This window comes from Lissotriton vulgaris, chromosome 9 (genome assembly GCF_964263255.1).
Source record: "Lissotriton vulgaris chromosome 9, aLisVul1.2, whole genome shotgun sequence".
In the NCBI taxonomy this organism is placed as follows: domain Eukaryota; kingdom Metazoa; phylum Chordata; class Amphibia; order Caudata; family Salamandridae; genus Lissotriton; species Lissotriton vulgaris.
Window position 1 is genome coordinate 595,482,247 of NC_141697.1, and position 14,983 is coordinate 595,497,229.

General features: G+C 45.0%; 1 protein-coding gene across 2 annotated transcripts in view; it reads right to left on the minus strand.

The window, feature by feature from the left end:
• Positions 1-14,983, minus strand: part of GANAB (glucosidase II alpha subunit) — a 300,835-nt gene that overhangs the window by 186,615 nt on the left and 99,237 nt on the right. For both annotated transcript variants that reach the window (XM_086938196.1, XM_086938195.1), the window contains 4 exons: positions 12,927-13,011; positions 11,454-11,544; positions 10,579-10,675; positions 10,176-10,356 (listed from right to left, as the gene is read on the minus strand). In XM_086938196.1, the coding sequence (XP_086794322.1) occupies positions 10,176-10,356; positions 10,579-10,675; positions 11,454-11,544; positions 12,927-13,011 (454 nt within the window). The remainder of the gene's footprint in view (positions 1-10,175; positions 10,357-10,578; positions 10,676-11,453; positions 11,545-12,926; positions 13,012-14,983) is intronic.

A 14,983-nucleotide genomic window follows, 5' to 3' on the forward strand; every position in this document is an offset into this window, starting at 1 on the left:
GCGGTGACAGCAAGCAGGAAAAGCAAGCAGGAAAACGCCGCCGAGACCCGCTGCCGAGACCTGCCGAGACCCGAGACCAGAACCGGGATCTGAACCGGGATCTTAAAGGCCAATTCAAGGGCCGCAATTCGAAGGGCCGCAACCCGGGAGCCGGGAGTCGGGAGTCGGACTCCGCACCTCGGACCCGGACCCGCCCCAGCCATTGACGCAGAGCACGCCACACTTTAAGCCACACTCCAAGCCTAAGCTACAGCCTAACAGCTCATAACGGAGGGAGGAGAACGTGACGAACGAGGCGGAGGCGGCACGCGGAATGCAGAGATGCAGTAAGCGGTAAGTGGAGACCTGCACCTCTACCGCACTGCACCTGCACCTCACCGCTGCACCGCTGTACCGCACGGTCCTCACCACACCACTTGCCACATTCACCTACATACTTACCTGCCCCTCCCCCGGCGTCAAGCAAAAGATAGCCGGCTGAAGAGCAACAGCTACAGCCACAGTGGCAGTGGCATCAACTGTGGCACCAAACAGTGACTAATTAATCAAATGCGCACAAGTACAAGCACAAGTGCACAAGTGCAGCAGCAGCAGTAAGCGAGCTGCCTATCAACAGCTGCTCATCAGCCTTCCAGCCTACCAACTCATCAATTCAAAGCGGCCAAGCAGCCAAGGCGAAAACCAGCGATAGGAGTGAGGCGCGAGGATCCTTCACTTAGCCGGCGGACCGTACCGAAAAGCGCGTGGCGAGAAGCAAAGAGGCGACGCCAAGAAAAGCAACGCAGCCCCCCCACCGCCTGCCCCCCTCTGAGCGGCCCTTGCCAGGGGCTTTGGTTTCTTTTGGTTTCCTCTACTTGAGCGGCAGCAACCAAGGGGCCGGCAAACCACCTGAGCCTCCAAGCCAACCACCTAGCCAGCCCAAAATGAGGACCAGAAACTCTACCCTAGTCCAACCCCAGGAGAAGCCCCGGCCACATAGCTCTGCCAAGAGAAGGAAGGCGAAGCTATTTTACCCCCCAGTACTAGAGCTAGGGGGACCTTACCAAGGCCCAGGGCCCTGGGACGAGGAACAAGCGGGGGGAGTGGGAGCGACTGGGTCCACTCCAACCTTCCCGGGACAAGACATCGACTTCATTGTGGAACTACCTGCTAATTCCCTCCCACCCCACCCCCCATATGACATCAGGGGAAAGCCCCCTAGCACCCCGAACCCAAACATGCTCAAGCCTAGGCTCAGCATCAAAGACCGGTCAACCTACCCCGTCGGGAACAGAGACATAAGAAGCTTCTTGAACCCAAAAACATCCACTATCCCCTCTTGTTCCAGTTCCCCGGACCGCTTGCTCGCTATCAATGTAACAGAGGAAGAAGAGTTGAACTTAACACTTGCAAGCCCTCGGGCAAACAGGATACCTCTCTCACCAACAATACTTACCCTTCAGAGTGGCACGCGTCCCAAACCTTTGACACTGGATACGGAGGCACTTGGGCTCACCCAACCAAACATAACAGTCCAGACTCTTCCCCCCTCAGCTGACTGCCATCGGAGTAGCCCTTCCGCAGCTACAGCGAGTATATATGTCACCTCAGACAGCCCCCATGCCGACAAGAGAGGAGGCACAACCCCCCCCACCATACCAACGCATACAGAATTGTTCTATGACTCGCCGGCCATGGAGGAAGGTGCAACCCGACAATTATTCGACAGGACCCCAAAACACTTACTGAACTTAACTACATCGGGCCACCAAGAAAATGATAAAACGGCCCCATCCCCGCCCACGGATAGCGGCCCTGTAAAAACCAATCATCTATTATCAATCAGTGAAGCCCTTGTCTCAATGACCGGCGCAGCGATAATGCACGCGGACAAGCTCGACGTGCAGATCAACATTCTACAAATAGTGGCAAATCTGATATCGGGGATAGACTCAAAACTGGACAACTTGAACGCCCTGATACGCAGAGCGCAGGACGGCACACAATTCAAACAAGAGCCATGCAGTTGCAGTCCGATTCTGCACAGCCTACAAAAACTTCCAAATATTATGACCACTCTAATAGAGGACCTCAAGGGTGAAGCAAATAAAAAAAACGGTTTGAAGAGTATGCCTTCAATTACACAGGGCCCTGATATGGCATACCCCACGGATAACAGCCCGGCCTTCCCCTGCCCAAGCAGCTCGGAAAAGCCAGCACCCTTGGCCCTGCCCTCTGCCGGCGGCACAAGTCTAACCCTGACAAAGGCTGAAAGTCAGGAACACCAACTAACCCTCAAGCCGCCCAGCCCAGAGTTACAAAACTTGTCAAGAAAAAACAAGAAAAAACTAAGAAAACTCAACAAGGAGAAGAAAAATAACGCATACGCCTCCAGCGTTATTCACAATTGGTTACGACCCAATAAGCAGCCTACCTTGGGAGCCCCCATGCATATAGCAGAAGCCACAGGATCATCGATCGAAAATTTGCACATCCTCACTTCAGCTCAGGACCCAAGCCTGCTTGCTCCCCCCTTGGCTCCTCAACACGCGACAGCGCCAATAACACAAAAACATGCGCATGATTCGCAGGTAACCAACCTTGTTGAAGTCAAGCTAGACCCGCAGGAGCCCTGCCAAACCAGATCTGAGAACCCAGCACAAACCAAGCTCACAATGAGCGAAGCAATAGCCCCCGACAATCCAAAAAGTATTAATGTCATCAACATTGACTCTCAGAGCGCCCCCCACGGGCCAACTCCCCTTAAACCGGAGCAAGTCGTTGATAGGCAACGGAATAAGCACTGCTCCTCCAGCACAAAGCCCATGGAGGCACCTCAAGTGATAATAGGACCAAACCAGCAGACAAACTCTCACCTACCCGGCTTGAAGATGACACCTCCAATTAAAATCCAGAGCAAAACTTGGCTTAAAGAGGCCATTCCAAGCCATTCAAACGAAGAGGACCGGAAAATACTGCTATACCCAGAATACATCTCTCAAGGAAAATGGGACATCCTGAATCGAAGTAATCTCTTAACACTCTGCGCAAACCTGCCGGGACTGGAAGGTATAAAAACCAAAGATATCGAGACCATCTCTTTCCTGCCCCCAGACGCCGAGGAAAAAAATGAAACAACGGAATTAACCTTCATCAGACCAGACCTGGCGGAGGCACTGAGGAGCCAACAACCATTACTAGAAAGCTGGGGCATAAAGATAAAGGCAAAGCCGACCCAAAAATATCCCTTAATCTTAAAAGCATTGATTCCACACCCTAAGCCGGACAACCAGGCACAGGACATGGTTGACTTTACATCCATAAACGCTCCTACCACCCATCGGCGAAAAATTGAGTCCGTTCTCCAGGGGTGCAAAGGTAGCATAAACAACAGCCCAATCGACGGCACCCCAATTAAGATCATAACAAACCTTACACAAGGAAAACGATCGTGCACAACCAGGGGCCCCTCATGCAACGACTGGTCCTGGCTGTCATCTGCACTAAACGCCAGCTCCTAACACAGCCCGCCTCGCAAATTCAGCTCGAACATCTCAACAAGCTGCTAGCGAGCGAGAAAAAAGTCTAAAGAAAAAAGAGAAATTCACTGAGAGTCTAAAAATACTAACGTGGAATGTCTCAGGACTCAAAAAGCTGCTACTAAGCTCAGCTGCGGTGAAATTCTTGGAGGAAGCAGACATTATTTGCACACAGGAAACTTGGCTGACTCACCCACTCTCGCTAAGAGGATATGCAGAATATAGTAAAGCGGCTAAAAAAAACAACATATTTGGAAGACCATCAGGAGGCAAGTGTGTCTATATAAAACATGCCTTGAACATAGAATTCTTGGAAATACACAATCTACCAGACACCCTACAGGCGGGCATTCTGAAATTCCCCAATTCGACCAACGGAATCCCACCAATACTACTAATCAATACCTATCACAACTTGCAGGAGAATACATTGAACTCACTCACACTCGCAAATCAATTAGAAACTTTACTGCTGGGCTATCCATCATTAGACTGCATTATCCTCGGTGATTTTAACATTCATAACATAGGGGTTTCAACCAAGCAAAAACTACACCGCGGGGGGACCGAAGCACTGAATGAACTCTTAAACTCTCACAAACTGGCGACGGCCCACACATTGCTCTTAAATAACACCCCGGGAGCCTTGATCGGTCACACGTAAAACAACCAAACGACGATCGATTACATCATCTTAAGTGACAACCTGCAAAACAAAAAGACAAATTGGAGAAAGCTGGTCCACTGGAACATCGATCCTTCCCTGTTAAGAGCGCTACAATCCCTGTACCAAAACAACTGGGTAAGAATCAAACTTTCAAACGATTCCGCAACTGATAAGATAGTCACGAACCGCGGTTTAAAACAAGGGTGCGTGCTGGCGCCCCTACTGTTCAACTTATATACAGCAGACATGGAGACAGCCTTGCTGGGGGCCACCTTAGTAACACCAAAGATCGGGGCAACCAAAATACATTTCATGCAGTATGCGGACGATCTCGTAATTCTGGATCAAACAAAAACAGGACTCCAAAAGGCACTCACCGCCCTGGCAAAATACAACAAAAACAGGCTGGTAGCAAACCCGACTAAATCAAAAATAGTCATTTTTGGGCACTACCCCCAAAAAAAAAAAAGAGCAAAATGGAGCCTCGGCCATTTAACCTTGGATAGTACCCAGAAATACATATATTTAGGGGCCTCCTTTCACGAATCAGGGACGTGCGGCACCCATCTAAAGAAAATTCAGGGTAAAGGCAAGTCCATCACCTTTGCCCTATGCAAACTACAAGCCCTTATACATAGCCCATCAGCTACGGCCATTCAAAGAGTCCTTAAGCCCAAGTTAAAGCCGGCCCTTAACTACGCACAACAGGCGTATCCAGGCAAATTAAATAAGGAGCTGGAAAAAATCCATTGCGGGGCATACAAGAGATTGTATCATCTGCCGAAATGTATAAGAAACACTAATCCGCCTGGAATTCGCCCTTAACCAACAAACCTTGGAAGAAATGGCAGCTCTAAGTAAATATTATTACCTCGCAACAGCGGCACGCGATAACACACTAAAGGCCGTTCTGAAGCACATCTTCACTGAACAAGGGAACCCCTGGTCAGCTACCATCGAAGCTGCCATGACGCAATTGAACCTGGCGATCGAGTCATGGAACCCGGATCTTGTCAACTACACGACCATCAAACACGTGATAAAGAGACAAGTGCGCGCACGCTCCCGGGAGCTGGACTTGGAGTCCCTTAGGAAAAGAGCCTTCCATGAGTCCTTATGCTTGCCACATATTGTGCTCAATCCACGAAACCATCTTACGCAGGCCGTGGGCCTCCCAGCTCTCCACAAGATCCTTGCCTACAGATTGCACCCCCTGCCGCTCAATGAACTATACCATCCGGAAAATTCAGGCACAGGAGTTCGGGATTGCAGACTCTGCAACTATAAACGAGAGTCACTGGCCCACTTACTGTTTTGCTGCCCTGCTCTACGTGCACCCCGCACACTCTACCTTAGGCCCATTCTGAGGGACGCTGGGACACGCACAGTCAAGGAAGCAATCCATCATCTTTACACCTTGAGCGTAGTAAAACAGATGGCCTCATTCGGAAAATTCATTCAACAGACTCAGCTTGAGTTGACAGCAGCAAGGGCCACGCAGGAATAGAGACCTTGCTGTATGAACCCCCGGTGGTCTCACAGGCCCCCGACCGCGTGCGCCAGTATGAACTTTGGGAACTTCTTATAAATGCTTGTCACCAGAAACTCTGTGGGTTTTTTTTGCCCCCACGAACTTTGGGAACTTTTTAAGATATGCTTGACTACTGGAATTCTCTGGTCTTTTAATTTTTGTAAATTTTATACTTGATCTTAATGTAATGGTTTTAAGTAACCACACAATAAAAGTTATTCATTCATTCATTCATTCATTCATGCAAGTCCCTAATACCCTAGGTACCTAGGGCCTGTAGGTTGAAGAAGGCCGGGAGTACTATATCCCAGGTGTGGGCATATTTGCAGGAGCAGATATGCCCCTACAGCATTAGGGTATATTCCCAAATATTGCAAGTGCAAGGGAAGCCAAAGCATGGGCTGGGAACTTGACCACCCAAATTCCACAGCACAATGATGGCTTCACTGAAAACCCAGGAGTGTTTGGTACCAACCAGCCCCTGGTAATAAATCCACACTGATGCTAGTGTGAGATTTAATAAAACTTACTCAGAGGGAACCTCAAAAGTGCCCCAGAAAACCTACAGACCCTGGTGTGGGTACTGACTGGTTTTAGGGACAAGAAACAATGCACATCCTGGGCATGGGTCTCACACCTCTTCCCCCAGGATGGGCCAGTACTCGAAGAGGGAAGCTCCAAAGGCCTGCCACCTTTGTAATGCGACCCCAGCCTCTGCTAGCAGCAGATGGCAGCCCCTGGTTTACACCTGTACTTTGGGTTAGAAAGACGGCAGAAAAAAAAATAGGTGTGCCCTCCTCTGCTAACCCCACCCATAAGGGTCCCCGCCATCTTAAAGATGGGGAGATCCCTCCAATCAGGGATAGGTCTATGCTCCCCCCGCACAGGAGGGTGGCATAATAGAGGGTCTAGTCACCCCAGGTAAGGTGCCCATTGGCCCTACCTGCTACTCCCCTAAAATACCTACTAAATTTAGGATTTAGGTGGCTCCCAGTATTTAGGTGGCTCCCCCAGACCTAGAACTCAGAATTGTGATGACCTAAGAAAGAAGACACCCTGCAGGAGAGCCTGAAGACAACTGCCTTGGCCCCAGCCCTACCACCCTGTCTCCAGCTTGGGCGACCCTGTGACCGGTCTTGCAGCCAGCAACCTCTTAAAACCACTGGGAGGGCCTCTGCTTTCAACAATCTCCCATGGACAGCAGACCTGTCCTGAAAAAACCTACACCAAAGACTCCGGATCCTGGTGGATTTGTGTCTCGTTCTCACACTGCACCCGACACCCAAGGCCCGAGTCGGAGTGGCTCACCTGTGCAGTGAGGTCTCCCCAGCAATCCTGACCTTGTGTCCAGTGTTGGATGCCCGCTCCTGACCTTCACAACAGTGCATGCAGTGTGAATCCAGAGGCTTCCCTGACAGCAACCGGCTCCGGTAAGAAGACTCAGACATCGGAAGGCACCCCTACGCCCGAAGACCCTTGGACTTGGTAAGCTGGACAGACTGTGCCCCTACATCCCAACTTAACACTGCTGTTGGTCTCCCTCTTACAACCTCCAGGGCCACATCTCCAGCCTCTTTGCAATCAGAAGTATCCTCATTGTAAAGCATTGGGCGCCAGACATCAAAACTGCACCTGGCCGCCCCTGTGCCGCAGGTGGTGTATGTTTGGTGCTGCTTTGTGACCCCCTCCTGTGCTTAACCTAACCCCCAAAGCCTAGCCCCTTGCAACTGCTCTACTTACATGCAATCAGTGTGACTCTAGGCATCCCCTTTCTCCATTGGAAAGCACTGGTTCAAACTCAGATTTGGACTTCTGCACTCAGCTGCCCCAGTGCCGCTGGTGGTGCAGTTTTGGTACTTGCCTGACCCCTGGCCCTTGCTGACTTTTAACTCCGGAGACTGGGGTTGTAAGTACAATACTTACCTGTTTAACTGCAATATTGCTTCCCCGTGGGATAACATTGAAGTGTGTTGGAAAGTTTCCAAGTGGCAATTTTCCAAAGTGAAAAGTATTTTTAATTAAAGACGTACTTACCCTATTACAAAGATCTTGGTCTTAAAGTACAAAGTATAATTTTCTAAAATTGGTCTGATCTCATTCTTGAGTTGTGTGTCCATTATTGATCAATGTAGTGCTATAATGTCTTACACTCCTCTGTGGTAGGCGTAAGGCCCACACTACCACTAAGAGAGCACATTGGGTTTTACATTGAGCTCTGTACACTTTTAAGGAACTCCGGGACTCTGTGCACGGTATTACCACCTAGTGGCAATATCAAATACAGAGCCAGCTTCCTACACACCCTTTTATTTTAATTCTAGTTTATTCTAATGATTTGAATGAATTGACAATTCATTGAATAGCTTGAATAAGTATAATCTAGCTCCTCAAAATACTATTTTGGTGGTAGATACACTTAGACTTGGCAATTGCCCTTAAACCGGAGTGCTAAAACTGGTCCATGGCCAAATAAGGACAGCAAGAAATCAAGAGGCTTTAGCTATATTAGTGAGAACAGCAGCAGCATATGAGTACAGTAAAAATTGCACATCTCCCTTAGCCACGTGTGCCTGAAGCCAGTTAAACGCAATAAAAAAAGTAAACAAACATGTTCCAGAAACTTTAAGAAGTAGGGTACAGACTACAGGAGCATCAAATAATGCAAACAAGGGAATCAAAGTAAGCTCAAGATAAGCAAAAGCCTTAGCAAGGCATATGGTTACACATTTGATTAAAACGTAACAAAAATGGATTAGGCCATTATGAGTCCATCCAGAAGTACAGAACAAAATAAGCATAGTTTTGTCAGAATCTGCAGTTTTTGTTTTGGAGCTATAATAGATTCAGCTCTACAAAAGATTAAGGAGACAGTGACCTCAAGATTGATAACAGCTCGGGCTACACTCAATCAATGTAAAGAAAGTGGTCCTTCACACAGGCTTTCAAATATTAATCAAAGAGAATTGTGTAGAGGAAAAGGTACGGTTGGCCGCAGACGAACAACTTATGTAACAATGCATCTTTTTTCCCCATCTTAAATTTCTCTGCACCTTCCAGGATGAATGTATTAAAAATATAAGCATTGGATGAAGATACATTAAATCCACCCATGTATAATAATCTCCTCACCCTTGATACGCCTAACTGGAAGAACCCCAAAATCTAGAAATAAACATTCATGATATGACCTATATGCTGACTTTTGCAGAGTCAGTGAGCTGTCTCGATGACTTTCTTCACGAAACCAAGTCCATGGCGGAAAAACAAAGATGGCAAGGACATTTGGAGGACAGTTTAACACTGGTCCCAATCATGCAGGAGACCATTTACAGATACGCCCTAATAGATGTTTATAAGAGATTTATCTGGAAAAATAAGTATTTACTGCAAGTTACAAATTCGTTTTTTGAGGGCTAAATTAGCACAAATCCAATAATGCAGTCTGACTTGGTGTTACATACTGCTGATGTCAATACAAGATCCCTTTCTCCTTCAAAGAGGGCACTTCTGGGTTAGCTGATTTCATGATTCATGTGGAGACATTTCATAATCTCTTTTGTCATCTCTTTGTATCTTTATTATCTCCATATAACTATTTTCTGGGGCCTGAGCCCATATGAACGGTATCACCTTACTCTATGATCTGCGCTTGTGGAGAGTCAGAGGACGCAATGCTGGAGTAAGCAGTTGATATTTTCGAGCCTTCCACATTCTTTTCCATCATGTGAAACAGAGGTAAATACAGGCAAGAAGTGGTTAAGTATGGAAGGAGCCAGAATGGTGAAGATAAATGGTTGTGGAGTGGTTATACAGCAAGTAGTAGTGTTTTAGAGCACCCATTGGGGTCTCAAACACCAACATTAGTCTTCCCTGCAGCCACTACCTCATGTGTAAGGGTGCCATATTTAACTAATGTAGATAGCAGGGTACGACAGGTATGTTTTTTGGCACTCAACCAATAGTTTTTTTTAATATAATGAACCTTTAAACGTAATCGGTTATGGCTACCACTTACCAATTATCTATCTCACATTACTATGACTGCTCATAAGTCACATCCCAGCTAATTTTATTCTTATAGTACTCAATCTTTAACCATGTGATAGTTGCTGCATTTGATATATTTTTCATTTAAGTATACTACTTAGTGTTACAATATGACTCCCTATGGATATTCTTAATTTCCGCTCCTTTATCTTTATTTTGTAACTCATTCTTGTTGACTTTGCACTGCCTCTATTCGTTCTCACTCATGCATGTGAGATTTGCATAATTCTTAGTTTTGTTTGAAGTTCGAAGTCGCTCTTATTAGTTTTAGAAATGTTGTATTATAAATTTTTGTTCTTAAATAAACTGTCAACTGAATAGAATAGACCTTCGTAAAAGCATAACGTATATATTTCTATGTAATTAAAAAACTTGCTGAAGGAGATGAAGGAAACAGATACTGATCTCTTACCTTTCCAGCTGTGTTTGAACTGATATCGACCCAAGTCTCTGCAGCGTTCAGCCAGAAGATACCCAATGTGCGATGGATGTTGTGTGCTAGCATCACAGGAACTGAACCGTATAGCGCCATGGGGTTATAGAGTTCATACTGGAAGACATCCAGGTTATACAGACGGTAGGGATCTCCTCCTCTACCAAAAAAATAGAAGTACAATTATTCCACCTAATCTACAATAATTCACTTTCACCCTCTGCAGGAGCCACAGTGCAGGGTGTTCTGTCCTGACAGTTTCACTTTTCATGCCACCCACACAACCATTCACATTTCTGGTGCAGTTCTTCATAGCTCATTTCACTCACTAAATAGTCTCTCATTGCCCACACCACCTCCACCGTAAGCATGAATTCCTTACTCTGTGCTTTTCAGCTTGAGATTGTCTGCATGCTCTGGGATCCCATACACATTCTCGAAGCCTGGCAGTGAGAAATCAAGTCCAACGGATGTAGGACCTGGAAAATAATAAACAGAGCAGGCTCAAAATTTGTAACCCGACACTTTCTTCCATGAACAAATTCAGTACCAGACAACCAGGACTGCAGTCGTCAGCATGCACCAATTAACATGCATTCACACGCCTGCTGTTCGGCCTGGAATGCATTGGCTTCTGCCTTGGGGAAGGAGACAAACTCACCATGCTATGAAATTCCATACACCCATTGTCCTGAGACTTTGTTCATTCCCAGCAAACTGCATGCTCTATGCTTCCACTTGTTTAACACCTTGGCTGCTAGGGGGTTTTCCCGTCCCGTGCTGAAATCTTTGAATACTATAGTTTCATGACAAGGTCAACTCGTCATAAGCACAGGGCAGGTAAAACCCATGACGAGTTGACCTTGTCATGAGCATGGAAGGGGTTAATACTCTCAGAGTCCGAAGAGTGCACTATGGCCCTTGAATAAATAATACTGCACACCCTACATCAGTACTGGAGTGACTTGGACACCCTTGTGACCATTCTGTGCCCCAAACGCCATGCCCACTATCTTATGTGGATGCTTTTGTGCTTCAGCGTCCTCCAAGTGCCCAGTATAACAAGTGATCATTCACGTAACCAATGATCAATGCAACCCACCTCCCCATTCCCAATAAGTATCTTTTTAATTCCTTGTCTTCTTTTCACTTCACTAATCCTCACCTCTACAAATGGTGGATAGATGGACACTAGACATTACATATGGGACTTGGGAGACACATTAGTGATTGACAGAGTGTGCTCAAAGCTCTTACCATTAGGTTTGCTATCAGTGTGTGTTTTAAAGGTCTCATCCCACATGCCTGGTTCATCATCGGCATCTTTATCTTTTTCGGTTTCCTCTGCCTGAAAGACAGGCGAGACAAAAAAGAAATCAGCAGCAAAGCCGGATAGCAGAAATGTAGAGGAAGTGGAAAAGAGCTGCGCTTTTGTAACCGCAAGAATGATGCTCTTTGTGAGTGTAAGGAAAGACAATTGAATATTTAAAAAATACACATACAATAGGATGACATTCTAGTTATGACTTTGAAAAAAAACTGATCAAGACAGCAACCATATGATATAAAAACAAAATAGTATATGACTGGCACTTTGGGAGCATATTTGTAAGCAAGATAGTTACTTGTTTGCAATCATCGTACTGCATTTTTTAAAAGGTCACTGAATTTATAAACACTGAATAAGGTCTCATATGTGCAGGATCTAAATGAACCTGTAACTGGCCTGGTACAGGTACCAGTCTAAATATTTGCCTGGCTGACCTTCCAGCAGCAGATGTAGGAGTTGACTGGTAGCTCATTCTGAAGTTTAAATAACGTAGTCTGACCTTAAGAGTTAAAATAAAGTGGGCACCAAAGCTTTCTCTATTTATGTAATTCTTGCATTCCATTAAAAGTCCCCATTGTAGAAAGTTAGAATTTCAAGTAACTTTTACTTCAATTGTTTTCACTGATATTAATAAACACTTAAAGGAATATCAAACTCATCTGCATCTCCTCCAATGGGAAATGTAAAATCCTGACTTTTTAAGAGTGGACAGCCAGGAGAAAAAGGACAGGTAATTAAAAAGGTTCCAGAGAGAAATCTGGCTATATTGGTCGCCCGTTGTGGTGTCTAGTCTCAAGTAAGCTCTTCAGATCCCAACCATACTGATGTTTTTCAGAAGGATCCACTTATCTTGCCTAAGCTCAGCTCCAGTTCCGGACATCACCAAAAGTACATAACTAGACCCAAAAATGGACTTAATAATTTAGTGATGATGCATTATCCAACAGAGAGAAGTTCATTTATGTAATATTTTTCAGTTACATTTGCAAAGCTTCCCACTTTATCAGAGATTCTGAACTACGTACTAGTGCAAGATAGCTGAAAGTGCTAACATTTCTGCTCATATCTCAGTCGAGGAAATAATTGAGAAATAATGCCTGTTGCTGATGTACCTAAACTTCCAATGGAATATGTAAAGTCAAAGACCACCATCAAGTATGGTTTCAAACCCTGACAGGAGGGTGGGAGAACATTTCTAAATAAAGGTGACATTTTGGGTAATGCTTTAATTTAAATAGCTCTCTGCTAGCAGGTTAGTCCTTTTCCAATTGCATCCACTGCCTCGTCCACCTGCTCTAGAGGTTTATGTTATTTCTGCCTCATGAACGTAGAACCTCAATCTCACTAGCAGGAAGAAGCGCACTAGAAGTGAGTGCATTGGCCTCTGTATAGCTTTTTACCTTATCAATCTTTTCTTCAGTTTCTGTGTGTTCTTCCTCATCCTTCTCGGAACCCCCATCAGAAGCGGTTTCTTTCTGAGAGTCACTGAAAGAGGAAAGTAACAGAAGTTATAAAAAAGGCATGCAAGAGCTAATGGATTTTTTAAAAAGTGGCATTCCCAAACAACGTTGATCAAGGGAGTGGAGAATGCTTCCCAAATGACAGCTAAAATGTGTTGCAAGATCAGTAGGTTTTACACTAGAAACAAGGGGCCATCAGAATCAAAAGAGTGGCAAAAGGGAAGGAATATAAATCATGTTTCAGGATAAAAGAGAGGGCCCATTGGAAATCAAACCTCCAAATCATTAAAATTGTCGGCTAGTGCAGTGCACAGTAAAGTTGACGGTCAACCAAGTCTGCCGTCACTAACTGCCCCACAAACATTAAGAGGCGAAATGCAGAACATGAACAGCGTACCGTTCATGATGCAGCCAGCATTTGTTCATAGCAAGTACATTTTTATCTGCGACTTTTCAAAAAGCCCAGAAAAATCTTCCACATTCTGCAACAAAGGCTTGGCCTTTTTAGGCATACACAGAGTTATGACAGCATTCCCCCAAAGGGGATTATGATCCAATGAGGCCCTTCCAGCTTAAAGAACATGCTTTGAAATTAGCACAAACAACATTTCCTACCTTCGTACATGAATATCACCGCTCACAACAGGACCTCCACTAAAATATACACCTTCAAAATGAAAGTGATCAATGGAGGTCCTCCCAGACCTCAAACTGAGCAACAACTATTATATACATATACATATGAAGGCGTATTAATCTAGTCATTGAAGGCATCCAAACAAGCAGCGTTCAAGATGTTAAGAGAACCCTTCAGAAAGGATAAGTGACTTCCAACTATCACTAGGCATCCACTATCTTCTTCGCATCCAATCCATTTTTGTTATTCATGAAGGGCTGCCTAGTTATCTTCAGTTGCTACCTTTCAAAACAACCTCACAGCTATGACCAATATTCCCTAGGTTAGTCTTTAGAAATTCAACCAGCAACCAATAACCGCAGATCAATCATTGATTGCAAACCTTTCGCAGTAGCTGTATCACATATGCTAGCCTCTACAGTCCTATTTAGGAGGTCCTACCACTGGACAGTACGGCAGCTTTAACAGCCTAGATGCCAAGAAGAGAACAATTAAGTAGGTCACTAAGACAAGTTCCAAAATCTACACATTTTACCACTAGGCAGTTCAGAAGTAATTTCTCTACGATATGGAACAAATGGGTAGTTATGAACTCTAAAAAATTGTTGGACTCTTGCAACTCCTATTTGATAACTGTTGACAACTACAAAAAGGCTGCATATCGCCACCTTTATGGAATAACTTTTTTTCTTAAGATACTTTGAAGATCTTCTTAGCCAGTGTGGTACTTGAATGTAGATTTTAAATAAACTGGCTCACCTAGGCTTTCAAACTATGGAAAGTTTCATGTTGGAAAGGACTTTAGTAGTGGTCATGAATTATTTCAGCACAAAGCTGCACATCAGGCTGAGACATCTCTTATGCGAAATAGTTTTATAAAGTTGTACATACTTTTTGCAAAAATATATGAGAGTTTCATTTAAAAAAAGCCCCCTTTTCATCTACATTTCGAAAGCAAGATAAACTCTTCAAAAGTTATATATACGGAAGGACACTAAATATTTTTGAACGTCAAAAAAGTTCTGTCAGTCTTCAAAGTGGTTACTTCCAAGGTAGGGGTAAAAGAGTATGGCTTTACGCCACTTATTGCTATCTAAAATGCATGCTTTGAAATGTTCTTATATGCACAATGGCCATGTCAAACTCATGAGAAGAAGTCAAAGTAAACCATCATGGTATCGCATATTTCATCTCAGACCGTTTACTCTTTATCATTCCTCAAATACAGCTTGACAGTGTTCTTTTTTCTCCCATGAGAGTTAAGAGCAGACAGGAGCAAGATAGGGAAGAAGAGGGCACTGTCTAGGAGTGGACAGAGCCATTGACACTGGCTTCTATGATAAGCTGCTCAGTTCAACAG